At 38.9% G+C, this 24,216-nt stretch overlaps 3 protein-coding genes and 1 pseudogene across 3 annotated transcripts in view; 2 read left to right on the top strand and 2 right to left on the bottom strand.

Moving 5' to 3' along the window:
- The first annotated feature begins 1,004 nt into the window (after window positions 1-1,004).
- LOC131771748 (neuroligin-4, X-linked-like) lies at window positions 1,005-4,048 on the top strand. The gene has a single exon (XM_059087602.2). The coding sequence runs from the start codon at window positions 1,198-1,200 to the stop codon at window positions 2,953-2,955; it is 1,758 nt and encodes a 585-aa protein (XP_058943585.2). The 5' UTR covers window positions 1,005-1,197; the 3' UTR covers window positions 2,956-4,048.
- Window positions 4,049-4,157: 109 nt separating this feature from the next.
- Window positions 4,158-7,185, bottom strand: LOC131771747 (neuroligin-4, X-linked-like). The gene is made up of 2 exons (XM_059087600.2): window positions 7,056-7,185; window positions 4,158-6,936 (listed from the first exon to the last, which is right to left on the bottom strand). Exon 2 carries the CDS (start codon window positions 6,750-6,752, stop codon window positions 4,959-4,961), a length of 1,794 nt encoding a protein of 597 aa, XP_058943583.1. The 5' UTR covers window positions 6,753-6,936; window positions 7,056-7,185; the 3' UTR covers window positions 4,158-4,958.
- Window positions 7,186-10,852: 3,667 nt separating this feature from the next.
- Window positions 10,853-13,779, top strand: LOC136283819 (uncharacterized; annotated as a pseudogene).
- A 4,590-nt stretch (window positions 13,780-18,369) lies between these two features.
- LOC131771765 (tetraspanin-31-B) overlaps window positions 18,370-24,216 on the bottom strand; it is an 8,056-nt gene continuing 2,209 nt past the window's right edge. The window contains exons 2-5 of the mRNA XM_059087631.2: window positions 23,725-23,892; window positions 22,125-22,337; window positions 21,711-21,845; window positions 18,370-21,087 (exon numbers count right to left, since the gene is read on the bottom strand). Coding sequence (XP_058943614.1) covers window positions 21,013-21,087; window positions 21,711-21,845; window positions 22,125-22,337; window positions 23,725-23,892 — 591 coding nt within the window. The 3' untranslated portion in view covers window positions 18,370-21,012. The remainder of the gene's footprint in view (window positions 21,088-21,710; window positions 21,846-22,124; window positions 22,338-23,724; window positions 23,893-24,216) is intronic.

The following is a 24,216-nucleotide window of genomic DNA, read 5'->3' on the forward strand; positions in this document are numbered from 1 at the left end:
TTGATACTTAATAACACCGACATTTCTCACAGATGATGTAAGTTGTTTTCCATGTCGCAGGATTTGGCCGGCCTCAGATTAAAACGAACATATCTGCAATGAATTAGTGGGCCGTCAGAAGTAGATGAGACACTTTCTGAGCGAGATTGTTGTGAAGATCAAGACTTTTAGGAAGCGTGATCTGTTTCAGCTGAAAATCGAATCTCAACTGTTTACTTCTTTAGGCAATCCAAGCCACTTATGAATTTGAACCCCCACGACGAATTTGAAAGGCTATTAAACCAAACATTTTGAAAAGAGAAGGGGGGAGGGGGTGTGGAGGGAGTGCGGAATAACCTGAAAGCCGTGTTAGGTGAATTTTTAGACGTTTTAGTCCGTGTAATTTCTATGACTAGAAATCACACCTTACCACGTAGATTTTGAAATTATCAAGTGGTTAATTAAATTATGGTTAATTATCTCTTGGACGTTCGGAAAAAAATAACCTGACCTCCTAAATGAATTTCAAGACGAAGTGTTTGATAACAAATCTTTTCCAAGCTGCCTTCTCCCCCCCCTCCCTCCCCCCTCCCTGAACTAAACATCTCATTGTTTCTACGGAATGAGAACCTCTAAAATTGACTTTTATCATGATCGCTGAATTTAAATACTTTGTGTCACGATTATGCATAGCTTCGAATCTTAATCCTTCTTGATGCTTCCTCGGTATCAGGAAGCTCGAGAAGAAGGAATTTAGCTTGTGGGGTTGGAGCAAAGTTGAACCATTTTTTTCCTCAAGGAAATAATGTTCGAGTCGAGGAATGTAATGACTTCTTAATTGGTAATCGTTTATTCTTGAACGAGTTGTTATTCATAATCAAGGATGCTCTGTTATCAAGACCACATTATTTGTATTGCGGCCATTAAGTTCTCGACTTCCTTAAATAAACTCGTGCAAAACATTTTTGCTGAGTTATCTAACACAGGTCAAGTTCTATAAGTCACTGTACGTTGAAAGAAGCCCGAGTCAAATGGGAGACAGATTGAAACTGTCTGTCACTAAGTTTTCATTTATGGAAACGGAAGGAGCCTTCTAGTATTTGTCGGTGTGAGATTGCAAGCAATTATATGACCTAGGTAATCTTTGAGGTTGTTTTGCTTTTGTTTCGGTCGGATAACGCACGGAGCGCTGTTTTTTTACATGACAAGTCGACAACGATGGTATTCTTCAAGACCTGTTACATAGTTGCCTTTTTAATGACCGCAGGACTTTTCTTAGCTTTTGCTGAAGATGATTTGATTATAGTGAAAACACGATTTGGATCGGTCAGGGGAAATACTCGTCGTTTTGATGACCTCAGCATGCCCATCCGAGCTGTGGATAAATTTCTTGGGATTCCGTTTGCAGCGCCGCCTGTGGGTGAGTTACGGTTTAAGCCTCCGCAGCCCCCCCAGGTTTGGAACCCGTCCATTTACGATGCCTCGTATTTTAAGGACATCTGTATTCAAGATCCTGAGTACAATGAGTTCTTCTGGCCAAATCTTTCCATTCCACAAAGCGAAGATTGCTTGTATCTAAATGTGTATTCACCCCATCGGAACTCGAGCTCCAAGGAACTCTTTCCAGTCATGGTTTACATTCACGGAGGGGGCTATGAAGCTGGAACCCCCGCTGTCAGTCCGGGAGATGTGATCCCCTCATGGGGTGTCGTTCTGGTGACCATACAATACCGCTTAGGCCCCTTTGGGTTCATTACTTCTGGTGACGTAAAGGCTCCTGGAAATTATGGAATGTTGGATCAGGTCGAGGCTCTAAAATGGATCCAAAACAACATAGAGCCCTTTGGGGGTAATTCGTCGGCGGTTACCATATTTGGTGAGAGCGCTGGAGGGTCCAGCGTAGGCCTTCTACTCTTGTCCCCTCTTACGAAGGGTCTTTTTCACCATGCAATATCGAACAGCGGAGTGGACCTCTCCCCTTTTGCCATTGGGTCAAACGAAGAAGTAACAAAACAGAGCAAGATGGCCGCCAAACAGGTGGGTTGTGAAGTAGAGGATAGCGGTGGAATGATCAAATGTCTACGTTCGATTGACGCCTTGAAGTTCTCAGTGAAGGATGCAAATGTGTGGAGGCCCATAGTTGATGGAAACTTTCTTCTGGACACTCCACGAAAGCTGAGAAGGGCCGGAAATTTCCATCATGTTCCGTACTTGGCAGGGTTTACTAGCCAGGAAGGCACCTACTTTTTCCCACAACTCCTCGAGAACACAACACCTGAAGATTTCCTTCATCGAACTAAGGAGGTATTTAATACGATTGGCAACGAGTATGGACAAATGTTGAACGGAGATCTTCCAAAGACTCTTCTCGATACCTTAATGTTGTTGTATACACCGTGGCCCGATCAAAATGATCACATTAAGGTGAAAATTGCATTAGCAGATGAAGTCGGGGACTTCACCATGAGTGCCCCAACGCATGCAGATCTGGCTCTTCACAGTAAAAACGCTCCTGTGTTCATGTACGAATTTGCACATATGTCTACGCTCAACCTAAGGCCCGCATGGAAAGGACCCTCACATAAGGATGACACCCCTTACCAGTTCGGGTTTCCTTTAATGAATCTAACCGTTTTACAACAGTATAACGAGGCAGACCGAAACCTAAGCTACATGTTAATCACGCTTTTTACGAACTTTGCCAAATATGGTAAACCCACACCACAGCCTGTCAACGGTGTATCATGGGAAGGATTCAACACGAGTCACATGGTGTATCTTCGTGTCCAGTCGCAGCCTAAGATGGCTGTCAACTACAAACCAACCAAAATGGCGTTTTGGAATGAGTTCTACGAGAGGATGTTGTTAGAGGAGCCCCACACCTGCCATTCTACATCTGGTGTTAAACGGTGCTTCCTTTTCCGTAACTTTATCGTCTTTTCTTTCGTCTTTTTGTTTGACATGATTTTTGATTGATAAGAAAAAATATCTCCATTTGTCACGTAAAAATTAGAGAACAAAATCATCTGAAGTCACGGAAAAAGGTAGCACCCAGATTTTTAATGTCTCTGAAGGATTGTCTTTTCAGAGGAGCAAAAAAACAGTGGTGTTGTAGCGATCAGTTGCTCAAGGCTTTATGTCGACTTGCCTGAATTTTACACATTAGAAGGCTGGTGTTTAAAATAAAGAAATGTAACGTAGGACTACCCTTTAGCACAAAAATGTAGAAGAAACAGGTCTAGTTTGAAAATTTAATGAAATTCTGTTATCTTACCCTTCTTTAAGACTAGAAATTAAATAGGTAGAGAGCTTTGTGGAGGTTTTGCCCCATTTTAATTTGCCCCCCCCCCCATCACCTTTGCAAGATGGTCTCTGAAGTAAAACGAAATCGCCCCCAAATGTTTCAGCTCGTTCCTTTACGGCAAGATTTATTTCTTTTTTGCTCGAATCATATTACAAGAAAGCCGAAAGGAAACAAGTTGAAATAGTTGGGGGCGAACTTGTAAAGGTGGAGGCGGACTTGTTTTACTTTAGGGGAGAACTCTAAAAGGTGGTATAGGGCGAACTTGCTATGAGGAAAAAACCTCCAGATGCCGTTAGAGATACTGGGGACTGGGAACTTGAGATGCAATGGGAAAGAGAAATAATGTTAGTGATACGCCTCTGGGGTAGGGATGGGGAGTTGTAGGATTCTGGTGGAGATGGTTTTCAGGTATACGGAAGAAGGATCAGTCGTCACCAACAGAGAATAAAGGGGCGGGGGGAACCATAGAAAATTGGTTACCAATGGAGGGGGGGGGGTCGTAAGAATATTACAGAGCCCTAGTGGAGTCAGGTGGATTCGTCGTCACACAACCAAAATCTTCCACCCCCCTCCCTCCCCCAGACAATAAATATTGAACGGTCCCTAATCACCAATTATCCTCCTCCCCCTAGGGCATCCGAGACTCGAAAGGACGGAATATTCCCATTATGAGACTTTGATCGGTGATTGTCCTTAATTTGGTAGAACCATTAACCATGACAGTTATTTGAAGGCAGAATTATTTTTTCTGACAGTTCTTTCTCTAGAAGAAATAAAAGTGAATGGAGATTAAAAAAAAATACAGTCAAAACTTAATGTCTTTTATTCTTTTAAGTAAATTTTAGTAACATAATGAACAACGATGTCATTGAACCTTTAACATTCTCAGGTATATGTATGGTATTATGCACTATTATTATAGATGCCGATTCGGAGAATGAACTATCTTTAAGATAAAACTGGGCCTTAAAGTCTTTAGTTCTCATCTGGATAATGAAAAGCGGAGCAATGTTAGCATCTGAGCAACTGCTTGCCTACCCCTCCCCTGACCCAAAAACAGTCAACTGATGACATTGATCTTGAAACGCGGTAAATTTTGATGTCAGATTTTGTTCTCGTAACAAAGTACTTACAGTGTAAATTGTTTTAAAACATTTCGAATTGATAGTGGAATGCAGCAAATAACTTGAGCCCAGAACCAGGAAGCTTTCGAAACTTTATTCGCGGTGCATCAGTTAGCTTTCACTAATAAGATCAATTCGTGTGTAGCAATAAAAGATTACACATGCGGTGATATTTTCCTTCTCTCATCGACAATTATGCTGTTTACAAAACTCGGATTTATGAAAATACTTCCGAAGCGCGGATCAAACGGTCATGATTGTCGCTGATAGTTAGAACTATCAATGACTATATTGTTTGCGTTCAAACGCTTCGTGATAGTTGAAAAAATCACGCAATGAGATAAAAACCATCATACACTATGATCCGCTCGTTCAAACGGTAAAAAAAATCATCAATTATCATGTGGAATTTGACCGTGTCCAAACTACGAGATACTTGATGATAGCCGATAATAGTCGATGATAGTGCATGATGGTTCGTGTACAAACGCGCGTAATTGTTGAAACTATCCTCGACTATCATGACCGTTTGAACCAGGCTTAAGCGCGGATCAAAACAGCCAAAACATAAGGATCATGTGAGAAAAAAAAATAGCTTTCATCAGTCGTACATCTTTCAACTGTGTTCCTCTACTTGTAGAAGAGACAACTTCAGGACAATTATTCTCTTTAAGCAATGTTTTGTAATACTCACGCCAAAATGCCATCTGGGTTGGTCGATAGTTACTCGCATGCGTCGGTTTTCCTTGAATTAGGAAATAAGCCAAATGACTCTGGTTGAATGGCGGCCATGAAGCCCCGAAGACGGGCTCAGGCGTCGGGTTTCCGAATTTGGCAAAGTTCGTGAAAAGTGTTAAAACCGTGTCACTTATGTTGCGGTCGGCTTCGTCGTAATTTTGTAACACGGTGAGGTTCATAAGTGGGAAACCAAACTGGTATGGCGTATCGTCCTTGTGGCGTACTCCCAACCATTCGGGCTCTGGATCGAGCTTGGAGCGATGCGCAAACTCGTACAGAAAAGCCCGTTGCTGCGTGCTGTGGTACCTCAAACTTGCATGCGCGGGCTCCGCCACACAGGAGTCCGTGATCACGTCAGAAAAACCGCGTTTAAGTTTATGACTGTCCGAAGCGTAAGGCCAAGGTGTGTATTGAAAAACGGCTGCGTCTAGGAGAGAGTTAGGAACCTCATGTCTGTTTGGAGTCTCCAAAGTTTGTCCGTATTTATTGAGGATGTATTTGAAGGCAAATAACAGGTTTTTGCGAAAAGTTGTGGGCGTGACGTTTTCAATTTGACTCGGGAAAAAATATGCGCCTTCTTGGCTTGTAAAGCCAGCCATTAGTGGAACTTTGTTGAAGCGGCCAGATTTTCTGAGCTCCTCAGGGGTATCTGGAAGAAAGTTGCCGTCCACCACAGGTCTCCAAATGTTGGCTCTGTCAAGTAAAAGGAGTTTTTGAGCTTCCTTTGAGCGAAGGCATGATATGGTGGCAGCGGTTTCACCTGTGGCACACCCAAGCTTTTTAGCCAAATCGTTCGTGTGTACAACTGCAGTTATATTGGAGCCTATTGCGTAAGGAGAAAGTTCCACTCCACTAATTGCAATAGCGCGATGGAAGAGGCCCTTCGAGAGAGGAGACAGGACATGCAGTCCCACGCTGGAACCACCGGCGCTCTCACCAAATATGGTAACACTTGAAGGGTCTCCTCCAAACATTTCAATGTTATCTTTGACCCATTTCAAAGCTTCGATCTGATCCAACATTCCATAATTCCCTGGGGCTACAGAGTCGCCGGTTGTAACGAAACCAAACGGACCCAAACGATATTGTATAGTGACGAGCACCACCTCCCACAGGGGTACAATGTCCCCGGGGGACACAACAGGAGTACCCACTTCGTATCCCCCTCCGTGAATGTACACCATGACCGGGTATAATCTCTTTACGGCCCCGAAACTTCCGTTGTGGTGGGGTGTATACACGTTCAGGTACAAACAGTCCTCGCTCTCAGGATGCGAAAAATTCGGCCAGAAGAGTATGTTGTAGTCACTAGGCTGTGTGCAAATACTTCGATAATATGAGGCGTCGTAGGTAGAGGGTTGCCAAGTGGAGACTGGTTTTGGAGGTTTAAACCGCAGTTCGTTCACCGGTGGCGCGGCATATGGAATACCAAGGAACTTGTTCACGGTTTTGATGGGTTTGTTGATACCTTGAAATCGACGGATTACTCCACGAACTGATCCATATCTCGTGGTAATGACAACGGTGTCATCCGCCGACTGGACTAAAATGGACTCACCCATTGCAAACACGAAGAAAGCAGCAATCAACATTGTCCTCGACGCCATAGGTACTCTCCCTTTACGATAACTCACAAGGCAGCTGCTTTTTGGCTCACCGAAGACCAGCTTCTTTCGATGTCTTAATATTCCGACAAATGTCGCTGAAAGATCACTTAATTAGTGGAAATTTCAGGCACTCTCCTAAGCTGAAATATCTGTCCAATGACAAGTATCTTTCAAGGTCTTTGCCCTGGAAAATTAACAGAAAAATGCATACCAGCGTTATATGTGGCACGTTGGGCGGAGACTATTTGTCAGCTCAGATCTGTTATCCAACTATTAACCTGAAAGAATTATAATTTAACTCACTCGTAAGTAGGCGTAGCACCTTCAATCGGGAATAATTTATCTTCTGCTCTGCCAAAACAGTCTTCTTACTGTTTACGTGATTGCGAGTTCACCATGTAAGCCACTGGTAAGCCTTTAAGAAACGACAGCTATGCGTTTATCGGCTTTTTTTTTCCGGCAAACAAATATATTTAAACAAAGCATAATGAACGAAAATACACTTGGAGATATTTGGAATACGATCAAACTTTAGCTTTTTCAAAGGTCATCTAAATTATCAGGCCTGAATTTCACGAACTGTCCTCTGAATATATTTCTACGACATTATTAGGGATCACATTGATACGAGACTCAAAATGAGCGATTATAATCGCTTTTTTCGAAGCTAATTTCGGAAGCACTTGACGAAGTCACCTCGTATCTTTTCATCAAGCAGAAAAAATTAATATAGTATTTCGTTTTCGAGCATCGAGGCTTTTCAGTCAAATCTATCACGCTTTAACAGTAGGTGCAGTGAACTCTTACCCAGATAACAAAAGGAGATAAGAAAGATCGTTTCCTGTCATAATTCATCGACGTATTTGCGTCATTTGTCATTTTTGCTGGTTTTTCTTAATTACTTAATAACAATGTACGCAAAACCTACAAACGGTTTTTCACGCGCGAACTGCCAAGAACCTCAGCAATGAAAACAACCCTTAAAGCTTGATTGACAACGTACTTTTCTCGAAAGCGGCAGCTTTTATTGTACACGATACTCAAAAGATTATTTCCCTTTGTGCAAATCAATTTGCAATTTTTCAAAAGTGACATTTTCACGACTCAAACAAATTTTGAATAATAGAATTTGCGTTTTAGTCGTTTACAGTGCCTTAGAAGTTAAGAATACTTGGAGAGTTTTGCACAAACGAAGCAAGAGTACAGTATTGATAACACATCTTAGCTGCAGCAATATATTTCAGAACCAACAATTTGTTGCCTTTTCAAATCTGAGTTCTTCAAAAGAATAAAAAGTTAAATAATTACTTAACACCCTTTTGTGATCTGTCGACACAAATAAACTCTAGCTTTCATAACTTGGAACGAATTGGCCATCATTCAAATCCCAATTTTGTCTTTTGGCTCATATTTCCACACAGTAAGGTTCGAGTATCGTTTCTCGGGAAAAAAAAAACGCACAAGGACTATTTGCTTGAAACATGTCCGAAATTTAGATGTTTATACGCTCTTTTTATTAAAACACACATTCTTCATAAACGTCTGTTTAATAATAACTATTCCTAAGGCAAATTTGAAAACATTTCCATCTGTTACCAGATTAGTATCATTCCGAGAGATAAGGGAAGTCAAATTAGTAATCATGAATTTCCAACACTATTCTTTGCTTGGCGTCAGAAATCCTTTTCGGCTTTGTAGTTGTTACAATGACTCAAAAACTTGGCTGCAATATTTATCAGCAGATATCTATTTGATTCTTGGAGATAATACCACTAAAATCACGGTGTTGTAACATACGATTGGAAGTGCATATGTTTCGCTTCTCTTAGGATTACAACATGGAACCTCTTTGAATAGCAGATAGCAACTGAAATACAAATTCGTATTATATGCGTTGTGAATATTCGCCATAAAATTGTGATTACAAACGGTCAACTTGCGTGCATTTGTGAGGCGAAAGGTCTGCCAAATTGTAATTAAATGACTGTGTTTATCAAGAGGGGTCATAATTTTTTTTCCGGCATAAATCATAGATCAAGAGGTTTTCGACAGCGACGTTTGCCACTTCAAGCGAAAAGCGCTTTATTGCTCCTCAGCTATCTCTGAAACCGTGTAACTCAAACAGTCTAAAGCTCTAATTCGGCTTTCTTGTGAAATCATTAAGCTGTTAAACAGTTTAATTTTTGCCATTTAAAAAACGCAATTAATGGAATAATAATGATATTGGTATAATTATAATCACTACTAGCAATTAATGCCTTGTGTTGCACAATAACGTAAGGCGATGAACATCGCCCTGGCATACGGCCCATAGCTTTTTTTTTCTAAAGTTACTAACCACAAGTTCTTCAGAAAGTGGCAGAAGTTTCTCGTATTCGCGGCAAACGCAATAACTTTCAGCTGTAATTTTTGAAAGATGCTGAAATTAAAATCAAAGGTAGTCATTGAAGTTGAAATTTAGATCCCAACAGCTAGGTTCTGTCCCAGAACAGACAATATTGGTGGCGATCTCTGTAAAAGCGGTCCAGGCCGCATTGGAAAAACGTTTTGCCTCAAACCGTGCCCATTAAACTATCTTTGGTAGTAAATAAATAAAACCACATTGTTTTCTGGAAATACTTTAAAAAAATTGGAGAGCTTAAGGGCCCTTCCTTGACCTCTTGCGACATCGAAAATTTCAAAACTTGACAAGCTCACTCCTCGTAACACACTGCATGCAACAAGTAATCGTTTACATTCCCAAATTTTGTGATATCTAAGGAGTTTTGAAAGCATTTCAATTTTGACGTGTTTATTTAGAGGTTCGCCATAATTTATTTAAAAACACCCGTTAGACAGCTGTCTAAAATTGGTCAAAAGTACTCTTTCTTGGATGATATGACTCAAGTTCAGACAAGACTATAAAAACTCCGGTTGATTTCTTCGAATAAGATATTCGAAAGCAGAGAAATGTAAAAACATCTTGCATTTATTGATTTCCTTCGCCGTAGTGACTTCAAACTTTTGGTGATTTTTCCGGCGTGGCAGCAGAATTATGCAAATTAGTCCGTGTAGCAAACTCCGACCGTTCCGTATTAAGAGCTTCATGAAATTAGATTTTAACTGTTTTAAAACGGAAAGATGGTAGGGAAGAGCTTTTAGAACACAATGATTGATACTCTAAACATTTTAAACGGCTAAAATCTGGCAAATGATTCTGTCTCGCCTAGCGATCGGTCCAAGTTTTAATGAGAAACTATTTAAAAAAATAGTTTGTGTTTTTCTATATTTGAGTTTAGAGATTGAGTATATATAAACATTTCAGGACCAAACTACTGGATTTTATTCGGCGGAACTGGCGATAACAGCATTACCACTTCGAGCAGTTCCTCCTTTTCGGCGAAGTCTGTGGCGCAGGTCGAAAAAATCAGTGAAGAAAAAATAAATGTTAGTGCCCCACTCCGAGAGCTCCCGCCAGCGCGCTAACATCTCTTTTTTTTTGGCTCTGATTCCCTTTTTTTAACTCGCGCGACGGACTTCGCCGCAAAGGAGGGACCGCTCTTAATCTCTAACAGCACATATTGAAATTCACCGAGACCGTGCAGTGGGTCAGTCACGTGATTCAATTGTGTACTTTTCCCATCTAAATGCGGCAGCGGTAACTTGAATTTTTTTTGCTCGGAATCCCAGCCTAATCTTCTAGGCTATCAGCCGTGTTTGCACTTGATGGGAGGTGAGAAATACAGGACTCCATATCATCGAGAGGAAATGTCCAAGATCCAGTGCAAGTTGTGTTTTTGCAACTCAAATACAAAAGAACACAAACTATTTTTTTTAAGGGGGGATTCTACCTGAAATTAGCTCAAAATATTGTTTTTTTGTTTTCTTCAGAAATGCGAGGTTCAACTATTCGACTTTACACTGACGATCGTTTTTACCGAAAAATTTTAAAATATAAATGAGAAATTACGTTAGAAAAGAAGAGGTATCTAAATAGAAATCTCGTTTCCATGGCAACCAAAACAGCATTTTTTGTTTCTTACTTGTTTACCAGCCTGTTTGGAGCTCAAAATATGTCAAACAAGCCCGAAACGCCCCTTAGAATCCTTGTGCTGTCTTACATGAAGGGGAAAATAAGAAATTGAAAGAGTAACACTGGAGACGAGTGAGAGATTTTTGTGTGAAAGTTGTCACAGTGTATTGCGAAATATTGAACTCCTTTTGTCTCTTTTGTGCTGGAATGACTGGAAAGAAGAAAAGAACCGTTTACAGGAAAACTAGGAAAAGAAAGGGGCATGGAGGAGATCGTAAAAAAGCGCAATTACTGAAGAAAAGCGGTTGCAACAGGAAGAGTGAACCAAACGAACCGACCCCAGGAACTTCGCACGATCAGTCTGATCTGTCAGATTTTGGCGAAGAAAGCGATCAGCTTCCTAGTTCTTCAAGGAAGAAGATGAGATTCCAGAGCTCAGAAGATGAGTCTTCTTCAAGTTCTGATGAAAACAAAAAAGTTTTCGAGGTAGCTGAGGTAGAAAAAGGATACAGGCTCGTTGATCTAAAGAGCTTCTCTTCTGTGCTCTCAACTTTACACAAATGCGAAGAAGGTGAGAAAAATATCACACATCATAAATATGCTTTTCAGCCCCTTGAACCTAAAGAAAAACGATAGTTAGAATTATTTGCAGAAAAGGAGTTTTATTATTGTTTAATCATTTTTTCTGATCTTTCTTCACTGCAACACTTGTACACATTTATGGAGGTGTGAACTAATGCTCCAACATTGTGGTTCTGTTTGGTTCAGTAACTATAGCTAATAGCATCCTTTTCCGTCATGTTTTTAATATAGGAGACCTTACTATTGAAGAAAATACCGCTAGCCGTTATGGACTGATGTCAGATCTCTCCATTCACTGCAATTCTTGTGATGAAAGTACTCCTTGGCAGACATCACCCAACCTTGCCAAGAAAGGCAAATCATTTGATGTCAACCGGAGAGCTGTCTACCACTCAATAGAAACTGGAAGTGGCTACGACGGACTCTCTTCTTTCTGTGCGATAATGAACATGCCTTGTTTGTCAAGAGCTGCTTACTACAAGCAAGTTGATGTAATTTTGGAAGCACTGGAAAGTGAAGCAAAAGAAGAACTAAAAGGTGCAGGCCAAAGGCTCCGAAAGCTAATCATGGAGGAAAATGGCATCTCAGACAGCACCACAATAATTGATGCTGCTGTTAGCTTTGATGGCACTTGGGCCAAAAGAGGTTTCACATCACTAACAGGTGTTGTTTTCGTCATCTCAATTGACACAGGAGAAGTTTTAGACTATCACGTGATGTCTAAATCTTGCCGTAAGTGCTCCCTAAAGAACTCACAATGTGAAGGGAATGTGGAAGAGTTTGAAGAATGGAGGAGGGAGCATGTTGCATCTGGAGATTGTGACATCAACTTCGAAGGAAGTTCACCTGCTATGGAAGCAGAAGGAGCTTCTGTTCTTTGGAATAGATCCATCGAACTTCATAACATGAGGTACAAATGGATGGTGTCAGACGGGGACAGTAAGGCCTTTAACACTGTTCAACATGCCTATGATGACTGTGAAGTTATTAAACTGGATTGTGTAGGCCATGTGCAGAAAAGGATGGGCAAACATTTAATGAATTTGAAGGCATGCAGTAAGGGTAAACTTGCTGATGGAAAACCTATAGGAGGGCGTGGCCGGCTTACAGAAGGAAAGATCAAGCAGCTTCAAAGGTACTATGGCCTAGCAATCCGGCAAAACACCTTGACCAAGGCAAATCCCTCTGAACGGGAGGTTGACATTGCAGTTTATGCTATGAAAAAAATATTATTGCCATTCTCCATCACTGTGTAAATTCAACTGACAATGCTAAACAACACCGCTTCTGTCCACCAGGTGATTCATCATGGTGCAAATGGCAACAGGACCAGGCAACAGGAACCAGTACCTACAAAGGAGATGACTGTTTGCCCGAAGTCTTCGTGGAGACTCTAAAACCCACATTTGTGTCATTAAGTGACAGTAAACTTTTAGAAAGATGTGTACGAGGAAAAACCCAGAACCCAAATGAAAGCATCAACGCAATGGTTTGGGTCCGGTGTCCCAAACATAAACACCATGGAGTGAAAGTTGTCCGGTGTGCTGCTGCGTCTGCAGTCTGCCACTTCCACAGAGGTGCAGAAAGCAGAGAAAGATTGATGGAAAGGCTTTCAATTCCTGGAGGTGCATTTACTGAGGATGCATTTTGACTAAGAGATAATTCAAGGCTTCGGAAAGCTGATAAGCAGGCAACGGCCAAGGAGAAGAAGCGCCGGCAGGGATTGCAGCTTATCCGTACTCAAAGAGAAGCGGCTCTTCGTGAAAAAGAAGATGTTTCATATGAAGCTGGGGCATTCTAACTCTTGCTCTTGCCTATCCTAATTATATTTGAACTTATGGCTACTCATTGACTTCATAATTTGAATACAGGAGGTGTTTAATTTTAAAATCTTGTAACTTTAGGCCTTTTTTTCTCAAAACGTATTTTTTAATACTTGAGAAAAGATTACTCAAGAAGTATGAGAGCTATGGACCTGAAATTTTTAGGGATTGCTGATCTAATTGAGTTATTTGGGATGAGTGAAGGAAAATGCCATAGAGGTCTTTCTAAAGAAATGATTAAACAAATAGTGATCATGTGTTAGATGTGTAACTTGACACCAGTGCTGTGATGTCAAATTTAAAAAATTCTTGAAATCCTTCACTCATCCCAACAAGTATTCAATATTCTTTAGAATAACAGCAAAATATTGGTATTTCATTGAAACAGTTTCTAACAATCTTTACTCAAGTACATATAGGTGAGACACTACAAGTTGTTAATTGAAATGACCGGTGTCAGGTTACATTTGCTGCAGGTGTGACATAACACCTTTTTTTGAAAAATATAGTTCATAAGCTTTCCAGTGATATATAGTTTTAGATAGTTGTGACCAAAACTTAAATTCCTACAATTATTTGAAAAAATGCACTTTTTTTAGGTAGAATCCCCCCTTAAACAGAGTTGCTCATTGAAACGTTGGCCGAACGCTACTCGATATTTGATACGTTTTGATCACCTCTTTCGTCACGAGACAGAATCATTTGCCAGATTTTAGCCGTTTAAAATGTTTAGAGTATCAATCACTGTGTTCAAAAAGCTTTTTCCTATTATTTTAAGGGAGGAGTTCCCTTCCATTCAAAAGCAGATTTGAATTCCAGCCGTAAGGTCAGGTATAATAGACTCAAAATTGTGTTAGAGGTGGCCGTAGAGTCAGAGGTGGGAAACATCACAACTAGGTTAGGAAAAAAACAAGAAGCATACCAAGATTTTTTGCCGCTGGTTGTAGCTTGCTCGAGGTGAACGAGTTCCCAGAGTGAGTTCCCAGATTTTAGATTGTTTATTCAAGTTGTCAGCTTGAAAACATAGTCAGCTGCACTCAGATATCAATGCTCATATAAGGAGCTCGAATTTAATATGAACTTTCGCAATCTTTTACGCAACGATTGTTTTTGGAAAGGATTTTAGAATCAAGTGATTGTAGTATCAAACTATATTACGTGGATCAGAACTAAACAAAACAACCAGCGAGTCTTTTTCTCTCGTAGGCTAAATGTCGGCAATTTAAGCCTATTTGACGAGTCTCAACCAGCAAACTTCACCGAAAAAAAAAGTCTAACACGGTCGTAGTACACATTCAAATATGAAAAGACATCCTTCTACATCGCAATTTTAGGCGGTCTCATCACGGACCCAAAGTTTTCATTATAAATTTGATCACTCAAGTAATCAGATAGAGGAACACGCACATACAGGAAAACCACAGAGGCCGAAAGGTGAGATAATTATCTCAGTCGGCGTATTGCTTCCCAGCGCAAAAGACTTAAGACACTCGCTGTTTTGACTTCTACCGTTCCGTTAAACCTTTTATCGTCAACCAATCAGCTTATTGTTAAATCGAATAAGAATGACAGCCAAAAATTCTTTATCTAGAATTTTATGTTTGTATTTCAAAATCAAACCCTTGGTTTTATTTTCAGGGATTATGGTCGGGTGATTACGGAAAGAGGAAAATGTTTTGTGCTGAAACAGTCTCAGAAGTCAAGTAATGCAACTACATCACTCGGGTCTCACAAGGAAATTGCTCAGTGATAGTTCATCACAAAGTGCAAAGAGCAAATAGTCGGGTGCAAGTCAAGCCAAGGATTTCCAGTTTCTATAAAGCATCCACGAAAGCGATATTACAACTACGATATAAATAAACAAACGATCATGTAAGCTGTGGTTTGTTTCACTGAAACACGGAGACAGTATCGCTTAAGATAAACTTGGGGTCATTGCTCGAATATCTAAGTTTGTACATATGGAACTTGAAAGCTGCTTTCTTTTTTTTTTCTTTTTCAAGTGAGTGAGGAGGTGTGGGAATTGTTTTCCTTGGGTGAAAACACGAAACGAAATGAAACACGGAATTGATCCGATCAAAGCTAGAGGACACTCACACATTCAAGACTACATATAGAGCAAAGTTGTAGCGAAAACCAGTAGATTTTTATCACCGCTATCAATGAAAGGCATTTATGAGAAAAAGGCGTGTTCAATGAACACATTTTGAGATTCTGAGGGCAACGACGGCGTTTCCGAAATTGCTCCACTTAGGAAAATTTTACTCATCGTCTCCTTCAACCATTCCGCTAAAATCGATCCCAGTCTACTCTCAGCTGAAGCCAAAATCTAACCCCAATCTCTTTAGCACTCATTTCCACTCGGTTTTCATTCTACATCAAACTTAAAAATTTCGTTCATTCTAATTTTTTTTTTTAACATGCAGTCAACGGGAAATTCATTCGCACAAGTGGCAAACCCTTCGAAAGAATTGGAATTGTGATTTACATGAGCCATAATCAGTCACACTTCCATAAAACAAAATTTTTTAAATCGGGCATATTCAATTCAGCTTTGTTGTTTTAATTAAGAGACAGTTCTCAAGAGACTGTTTCTTTTACTCCAGTTTACTTTAATTTGACTTTTATTTGTCTGCGTTGTGATCTCCAATGTAAGCGTCAAATGCTGATGCGATGGGTTGGATTTACGAAGGCCAACGAGCTCTTCAAGTTCCTCTAAAACACTTGAAATTAGTCCTCAGTGGAATTTATTTCCAGTTTAGTTCCTCGCATATAATCAATCGGAATACAGCTTTTTTTGGGATGAAATCACCCAACGCAACTCTTTAAAAATCTGACATGAAGATTAGGGACGTACTTCAAATCTCAGCAAACAATACCGTTAGATCGATCGTGTGTTACTTTGAGTTCAAGCCTTGTACAATAAATAAGGGCGGTTTTAGGACTAATCGTGAAGAATAGTAAACAAACGATTCATATTCAACTTACCTCAAAACAACTCTCATCTTCCCAAATACTATTCAAGCAAGAACAGCATCTGCCAACTTGCAATTCCCGAATTAGTAAGTTCTTCAGAGCGAAGTGAAAATTGGAGAACCCTTCAAAACTGATTAACTACTATTTTGTACATTTGAAAGCCAGTCAAGCATCCCTTGTGCGTTAAATTATTCAATTTCGTAAAGCTAAGCTTTTAAGTCAGCCACTTGGGAATGCAAATTGAACATTACAGTTTATTGAACTTTTATTGATGCGAATCGTGAACCGACAAAAGCAATTGTGCTGTAACTAAACGGCATTCTTTGTCAAAACTACTGATTAACAAAAGAAAGTAGTAACCCCACGATGTTCCGTAACCAGTTTTTGAAACGAGACCAATATACGATAATTGCAGTTTTCAGTGTGGTCACATTTTATGTGTGGAGACACGGGCTGCGAAAAGTGGGTCGTGCGCGTCAAATCGAGACTTACTTTTCAACCCAGAGTGAAACAACAAATACGGATTTCCTCTAACGAGTGCCGGGGTATTTATTTAAAATTTCGGCTTAAAAGGAGGAGCTAGCTGTGGTTGAAACTTAAAAAGTTAAAGTGGCAATAGAAACAGGTTTTCCTTGAATTCCTTCTGTTTAAAAAGTTGAGGGGCCTTTGTTTGATATTTTGTCTCACCTAGGGGGACGTCTATCCGAGCGGGGGGCCTTTTCGAGGGTACGTGGGCGCTTATTAACGCGTGGGTTCTTATTCGAGAAAAAAAGATTGTTGTTTCTGTAGCGCATTCTCGCGAAACAGCCATTTATTGACTTCTTGTTCTTGATTTTTTAAAAATCTACTTTTAACAGCTTTCGTCTCTTGCAGTACTTAATTTCAGTCATTATATTAATGTCTTTTCTGGACCGAAGATTTATTAGACCCGACATGATGTTTATTCATTCATTTTCTGCTGCGGCTTTTGTTTGTCCACAGCTTATTCATTGCGACATCGGCGCGATATTAGGGTCAGATAAGCTATATGCCGGTATAATTTTGGTCATAATGCTATAGTCCTCAGAGCATCAGGTGCAATATCGGCATAATGACCAAACTTCTCAAAAGTGTCCTTCACCAAGAGATGAATTCTGTAGCCTGAATCAAGTAAATCGTTGTGTTCTGAACTTCGGCAAGCCACTTTTTTAAGCACGTTTTACCTGTTTGTGGTGGGAATGGGGGAGGGGAGGTTGAGGGGCTCTCTACAGCTTTTAATTGAATAATTAAATTGAGCATAATGAAACATTTTAGCATGATTTTCGACATAATGCCACGTTTTTAGGGGTGACGCTCAAAAGCCTAAAGCTCAAATTTTCGAGCGTAATTAATCTGACCCCACACGATATACCCACGGCCAGATGTTTCCATATACCCACGGCCAGATGTTTCCTTCTTGCTAATGGACGTGTGTTGTGCATGTGGCTTTGGCCAATCCAGTGGCCATTTTCCCGGAAATGAATATAGTCCCACTTAGCCAATCAGAGAGCACGTTATATCTGCCACAAGTTAAGCCTCCTTTAATAATAATAATAATAATAATAATAATAATAATAATAATAAAAAATAGGGTGGCTCTGATTTGAAAATACAGAATTGTTTCACTCTGTGCAATGGTTTGTATGCCAACTGAACTTCAAAAAGTAAAAGATGGGAGGTCACTAAACTTGTTTTCAGCAACAGGTTCATGAAAGTAAATTAAAATAAAAGAGACTGTATTGCTATGGTAACCCAAAATGCCAAAGTAATAATCACAGCATGTACATAAGGGGCAGTCCTTTTAACTGTTACTAATGAAACAACCGAAAAAAAAGTGTCGAAGCAGCATTCCAGCAGAGAATTGCAATTTAGAAGTACTGAAACCATATGTGGACACTTGACACTTCACAGCCAATATCAGTAGAAATATATTTTTCACACTTTCCAGTACACATTTCCTAAAATGCTGAAAATAGTAATTTTTTTCACCATCAAAAGCATCTTAGGTTGCTGATCATTTCCTTTATTCTCATGACCTTAATGTGTGATGAGGGGGGGAGGAGAGGTGGTGGGGCAGAGTGATGTGTTAAGGAGAAATTAGATGCTTGTCACTCTGAGGGGTCAGTGGATTAAGTAAACCTCCACCCGTCAAAGTATCTTTGAACTCTATCAAAGAGTACTGACACATCTCAAAACTTTGGTCCAGTTCACATTTCAAGAATGATGTTTAATACTTTTTTAATCAAAAGTTTACCTAAAATCACCTGTAACCCTTCAATTGATCATCTGAACATACTTTACCATTGCTAATAATGTTATTCAATCTACTGTACAATTTAGTAACAGCTATGTTTTTGTACTTTTGAAGTAATACTGATGTAAGGTAAACAAGCAAAAATCTCTGAATAAGAACAAATTACAAATACAAGTTCAAAATATTTGAGGTAAAATATTAAAGTTTGCTGTCAAAACACATAACCCTTTGACCCCCAGAAGTGATTAACCTCTAACTTCTCCCAACAATATCTACATATAATTTAGCAAACAAGAGAGGAGAATACTCAAACTTATCAGGTGGAGGCCATTAGCTTTATCTAACCCTAAATTCTCATAACAAATTTACAAGGAAATGTGTGGCAGTTTGAGGAGAGAATTTACAATCAGATCTTAGGAATTAAAGGGGTTAGTTCTTTCATGTATTTTAAGGGAGAAGTTACATGTCAATCACTTCTAGGAGTTACAGGGTCAACTGTCTAAAACACAACTTAATTATTTTTACAGATCAAGGCCCAGTTGTTCAAAGGTCTATTAGCACTAACCAAGAGTTTAATCCAGGTTTCTATATTTCTCTGTTCAAAAGCCATTTTAGGATATTTTTTCCAATTCTTTTTTAGAGCATTCAATCATCAAACTGTAGACAAATGGAATTTAACTGAACTTTTTTAATGCTTTCAGATCTGAAATCAGATTTCACACTAATCCTGGTTTAACTAAACCCAGCTTTGAACAGCCCAGCTCAGTAAGGCAAAGAAAGTAAAAGAAATCCAACTTTTGTTAAACATATACTATGCTAACCCTCTAGTGAGACATCAATTTTAAATCATCCCCAAAGGTTTTATGTTTTAAGTCATACTTGTAAAGCAAAAAACACTTAAACTGTTCCCAAATGTTGTTTGTGTTATGACCAATCTAAATGGATATCACAACACAAAGGAAAACAATAAAAAATAAGTATATATTGACTGAGTAACAGGATTTCTAGCTGTTTGGTCATTCAGTAGCTGGTTGTAATGACACAGTAATATTCTAAAAATATTTTCAGCTTTTCCTGAGAATGACAGACAAAGTTGAGCCAATAAGCTGAGAGTAACCTTATCACATTCATTTTATTTCTACAACTAAATATTCTGCAATTTGTACAATAACTAAAGCAGATGACCAAATGTGCAAACTCATCATGATGAAAACCTAGAATTTTTGTTTTTTTAAAATCTCAAATAGGGAAATTTTTTTTGCACATTATTATTATTACAAACTAGAATTCTTTTAAGTCCGAAGACAAAATTTTAGTCAATGATAGGAGTAATTTGCTTCCTACAAATGTATGTCAAACTACACAGTATTCCAAGATCATAAAAAGAGGCAACATCAAAACTTTCCTGTGAACAGAGCTTAGCTGCACAGATGGAAATTTAACTGTGAACAAGTCCACCTAAACAAAAGAAACTCTTAAACAATGAAATTATGAGCTTGAGATTTCTATGGCATGATAGTTGATGTGAGCCAAGCTTAAATTTTAACATTTTTTTAAAGTCAAGATGTATGTGTAAGAACTACAAGTAAGCATATAAATAAGCTACTTCCAAATTATCTTCAGTCTATTCTCTTAAATTCAATACTGGAAATAACTCTTTCCCTTTATAATGAGATTTTGTTCACTTGTAAATGAACTTACTATCTCATAAATGGTTCTGCACCTTAATCCATTTTGAAGTTGATTCTACAGATTCACTCAGAAATGATACTACAAGGTTGTGCAGTTGCCACTGTAAAGTGCCAATAAATTTGAAGCTTCAACATCCTTCTTGACTACCCACAAGCATTTTACTGTTGTTTGTGCTCCAGAGGTGGGGAGTTTTTAAAAACTTGCCTGAGTGAGTGGCATATTTGAACCAGCAAAATACACAACTAATATGTACATGTACTCATAACTAATTCATGACTTTGCTACATTCTACAACATTCATTGATCACAAACTGAATCATTCAATAAAAAAATTGTGCATGAGTGGTGCATTGGAATAACAGAATGCAATTTTTGCCTTGGGGTAGGTGGGTGGGGGGGGGAAGGAGGGTGGTAGGAATTACAACAAACCAATCTTCGAAAGGTCAGATGTACAGGGGAGGGGGAGGGGGAGGGGGTTGTTGCAGCTCCATGTTGATTGACAAATAAGCCTTTCAGTTTATCTCATCTACATTTACTTTCAATCAATACTGTAAGGAGAAAAAAAGAACAATAACAATGACAATAAAGAGGACAATGATGATAAAGATGATAATGATGACCATGATAAAAATTATGACTGCCCTTTAAAGAAAACTTGGGAAAGGACTAGGTGTCATTTATATTTCGTGTATGTCATTTAGTTTTGTTGTTAACAGTGGAATGATTCATTCTGTAAAGTGAATAACTCTATATCACCCTGTATGGCTCTAAAAAAGACTGCAATTTTCTTTGGACTACTCAAGCTTTGAGACTGTTCACAGCTTTGATAACAAAGGAGCTTCTTGGTGCTGAAGCTGACGTAAATAAGGCAATTGTCCTGAAGCCTTTAGGACCTGTTTACAGTCATAGAAACGCACTGGGGTTTGCTCTTGGATCTTTAAGATGCCTATATCGGAAAGCCAAGTAAATTCCCAAAAACTGAAAGAGTAAATAAATAAATAAAGTAATTTACTAGATGAATTAACCATAAAATAACTGAAAACTTCTACTAGTCCCAAGACTGGTGATCAGCTTCATTCTCAGATGTTTGTAGTTGTTCTAGTTGGTCAGTTTATCAGCCAGGCAGCAGGTAAGTCAAGCAAGAAGTAAGTAGTTTCTCTGTCAGCGAGTCAATTAGCGAGTCAATTAGTCAGGCACTAAATTGTATTTCAGCCAACTGGCCTGTTAGACAGTCAGTCAGTGCATAGGACAGCTGGCCAAACAGACTGACAGACAAACAGTCAGTCAATCAGCAAAGGAAGTCACTCAGTCAGTCAGTCGTTCAGTTGGTTGCCATGTCAATATGTTAATCTGTTGGTCAGCCAATTACCATCAGTCACACAGAGTCAGTTTCTCCCTTTGACTCCTAAGAGTGACTAACATTTAACATCACACATTAAGGTCACAATAAGGAAACAACGCCCAACTTAAAAGGCTCTTGGTTGCTTATAAATAACAAATTCTCCTTGCCAGCATTTTACAAAATGTATGAGGAATGGTATGGAGAATATTCATGTTTATGCTGGGGTATTATGGGTTTTAGGAAGTAAATCAGCCCTTACCATTGTAAAACTAAAAAAGAGACCTATTCCTCCCACAGCATTCTTTAATGTGTCCAAGCCATTGTCCCTTAAATAGCCATAGCAAGTAGGACACTTGCGACAGGTATATGCCTTTTCTCCGTGACAACAAGAAAGCTGAAAAAAAGAGGAATAACATTGGACTGTTGGACTGTCATACTAATACAAAACCAGGACTGGAAATTTGCCTAAACCTGGGGAAAGTAACAAATTTAATCCAAGGTATACCCAACTAATAATTCTTTCTTTGAAGTAAACACCCTGTATAACAAGTATGGATTTTAGGAAGAGTCCAATCTATGTGCATTGCCACTACAAACTAATAGTATCAAATCAATGAGTTGGTGTCAAATCAAAAACTATTTCAAATCAAAAGAAATATGTGATCATAAATACCCCACTACATGATGGGTGATCTTTAGTTTTATTCTTGTATGTTGCATTGAAACCACAGCAGTCTCCAACGTTCTGAACTTCTTCTTTAGTTTTGTTACTAACAGATTTCCAAGCTTTCCACATAAGGTTATCCCTCTGAGTTGATGATATGCAGAGTGCCGCCAAAGATACAGAAAATAGAATTATGAACAAGATAACCATGATTGCCATGAACTGACGGTAGCTAAGGATACAAACTTCTTCAAGCCAAAGCCCTTTAACCCCTAAAAGTAACCAGTATCTAATTTCTCCTCACAATCTCATCCATAAAACACACATAAAGGTCATGAGAATAAAAGAAATGATCACCAACTAAAGAAGTTCTAAACCAAAATATATTAAAGTTCACATGGCAACCAGGTGGATAATCAGACATAGTTTGACGCTACTCTGGTCTACTCTAACCAGAGTAGCGTCAAACTATGTCTGAAGTTCTAAAGCCTTCAACTCCCAAGATCTGATTGGTAATTCTCCCCTGTAGCTGCTACACATATCCTTGTAAATTAGTTATGAAAATTTGGTGTTAGATCAAGGCAACAACTTCTACCTGATAAGTTTGAATATTCTCATTAGCTGTTTGCTGGAAAACATAAGGATATTATAGGGAGAAGCTTTGTGTTGATCACTTCTGGGAGTTAAAGGGTTAACCCTTTAACTCCCATTAGTGACCAAGACAAAATTTCTCCTTACAATATCAATACAATATCAACCAGATGAGTAATGACAATAAAGAAAAATATCAATTTGGGGATAATTAGTTGATCCAATACTAAATTCTCTGAACAAACATCATAAGAATTATATGGCTGACAGTAAGGAGAATTACAAATTTGATCTGGGAGTTAAAGGGTTAATTTTTAAACAGATTACCATAATTATGGGATATGCATACTGCTGAAAAAGTGTAAGAGGTTCACCATTTGACCCTTAGGAGTGACTGGCATCTAATTTCTCCTTACAATATCACCCCTGAATCACACATTAAGGTCATGGGAATAAAGGTAATGATCACCGACTAAAGAAACTCTTGATCGTTGAACAAATTCTCATTATCAGCTCTTTAGGAATTGTATAGAGAACAGTATGGAGAATGTACATATGCTAGGATGTAAACAGTTACTCTAGCCATGCATTTTTTAACTGGTGGAAAACTTGACATTTTGGATAAGTCATTACTGCATAACAGTAGCATACATGAACAAGTAGCTCTTGCATACAATTAGGGCCATTTAGTTGAGCAAAAAGTAACTCAGGCCCCAGTTTTTGACAACCGTTTGACCAAAGGATTGTGTGATAGGTGGATTGTTCAAAGTAAACAGAAGTTACTCTAGTGCTAGTTAAAAGCTTTCTTGATAGTTTTCACAAAAATCAATGTCTACGTAAAAAACATGGCTAAACTTTTTTTTGTAAACAACTCTCACATTTTATCTGTCAGACTCAACTTAAGCTTTTGACCCTGAGTTGAGCATAACAACAACACAAACTCGCTATGATTCATTTTCAAAAACATCCTGAAAAGTGAAAGCCCATGATAATCCATAAGAAAAGATGAAAAGGATACAAAGAAAAGAATTATCTGGTGATGCTTAACAGCGCCATAAATTCCAACCGCAGCAACCAGCATAATAAACACTCCACATGCTATGGTGCCTCCTACTATTGGCCAACTGGTGAAAAGATCTGTAACTTTGGAGTAGGCTGGACAAAGTATAAGAACAAAGCCTATGATCTGAAAAAAAAAAAAAAAATTGAAAAGAGAGAGGAATTAGATCAATGTGTACTGTGCAAAGAGATTAACCCTTTTTCCCATCAACATGTAACTTCTCCCTATAATAACTGCACATCATTCTGCAACAGGTAATGAGAATATCTAAACTCATCAGGTAGAAGTTATCTTGATCTAACAACAAATTTTTGTAACTACTTCACAAGGTAAAGTTCAGCAGCTAGAGGAGAGAATTAACAATCACATCTTGGGAGTTAAAGGGTTGAGTAGGAGGGTAAAATCTGGGATTGGTCATCTAGTAAAGAAATACGAGTGTTATTTCAGCAT

Source organism: Pocillopora verrucosa, chromosome 10 (genome assembly GCF_036669915.1).
Source record: "Pocillopora verrucosa isolate sample1 chromosome 10, ASM3666991v2, whole genome shotgun sequence".
Lineage (NCBI taxonomy): Eukaryota > Metazoa > Cnidaria > Anthozoa > Scleractinia > Pocilloporidae > Pocillopora > Pocillopora verrucosa.

Excerpts from the sequence above, each read along its gene's own strand:
- LOC131771747 (XM_059087600.2), bottom strand. The coding sequence starts at position 6,752 with ATGGCGTCGAGGACAATGTTGATTGCTGCTTTCTTCGTGTTTGCAATG.
- LOC131771748 (XM_059087602.2), top strand. The coding sequence starts at position 1,198 with ATGGTATTCTTCAAGACCTGTTACATAGTTGCCTTTTTAATGACCGCA.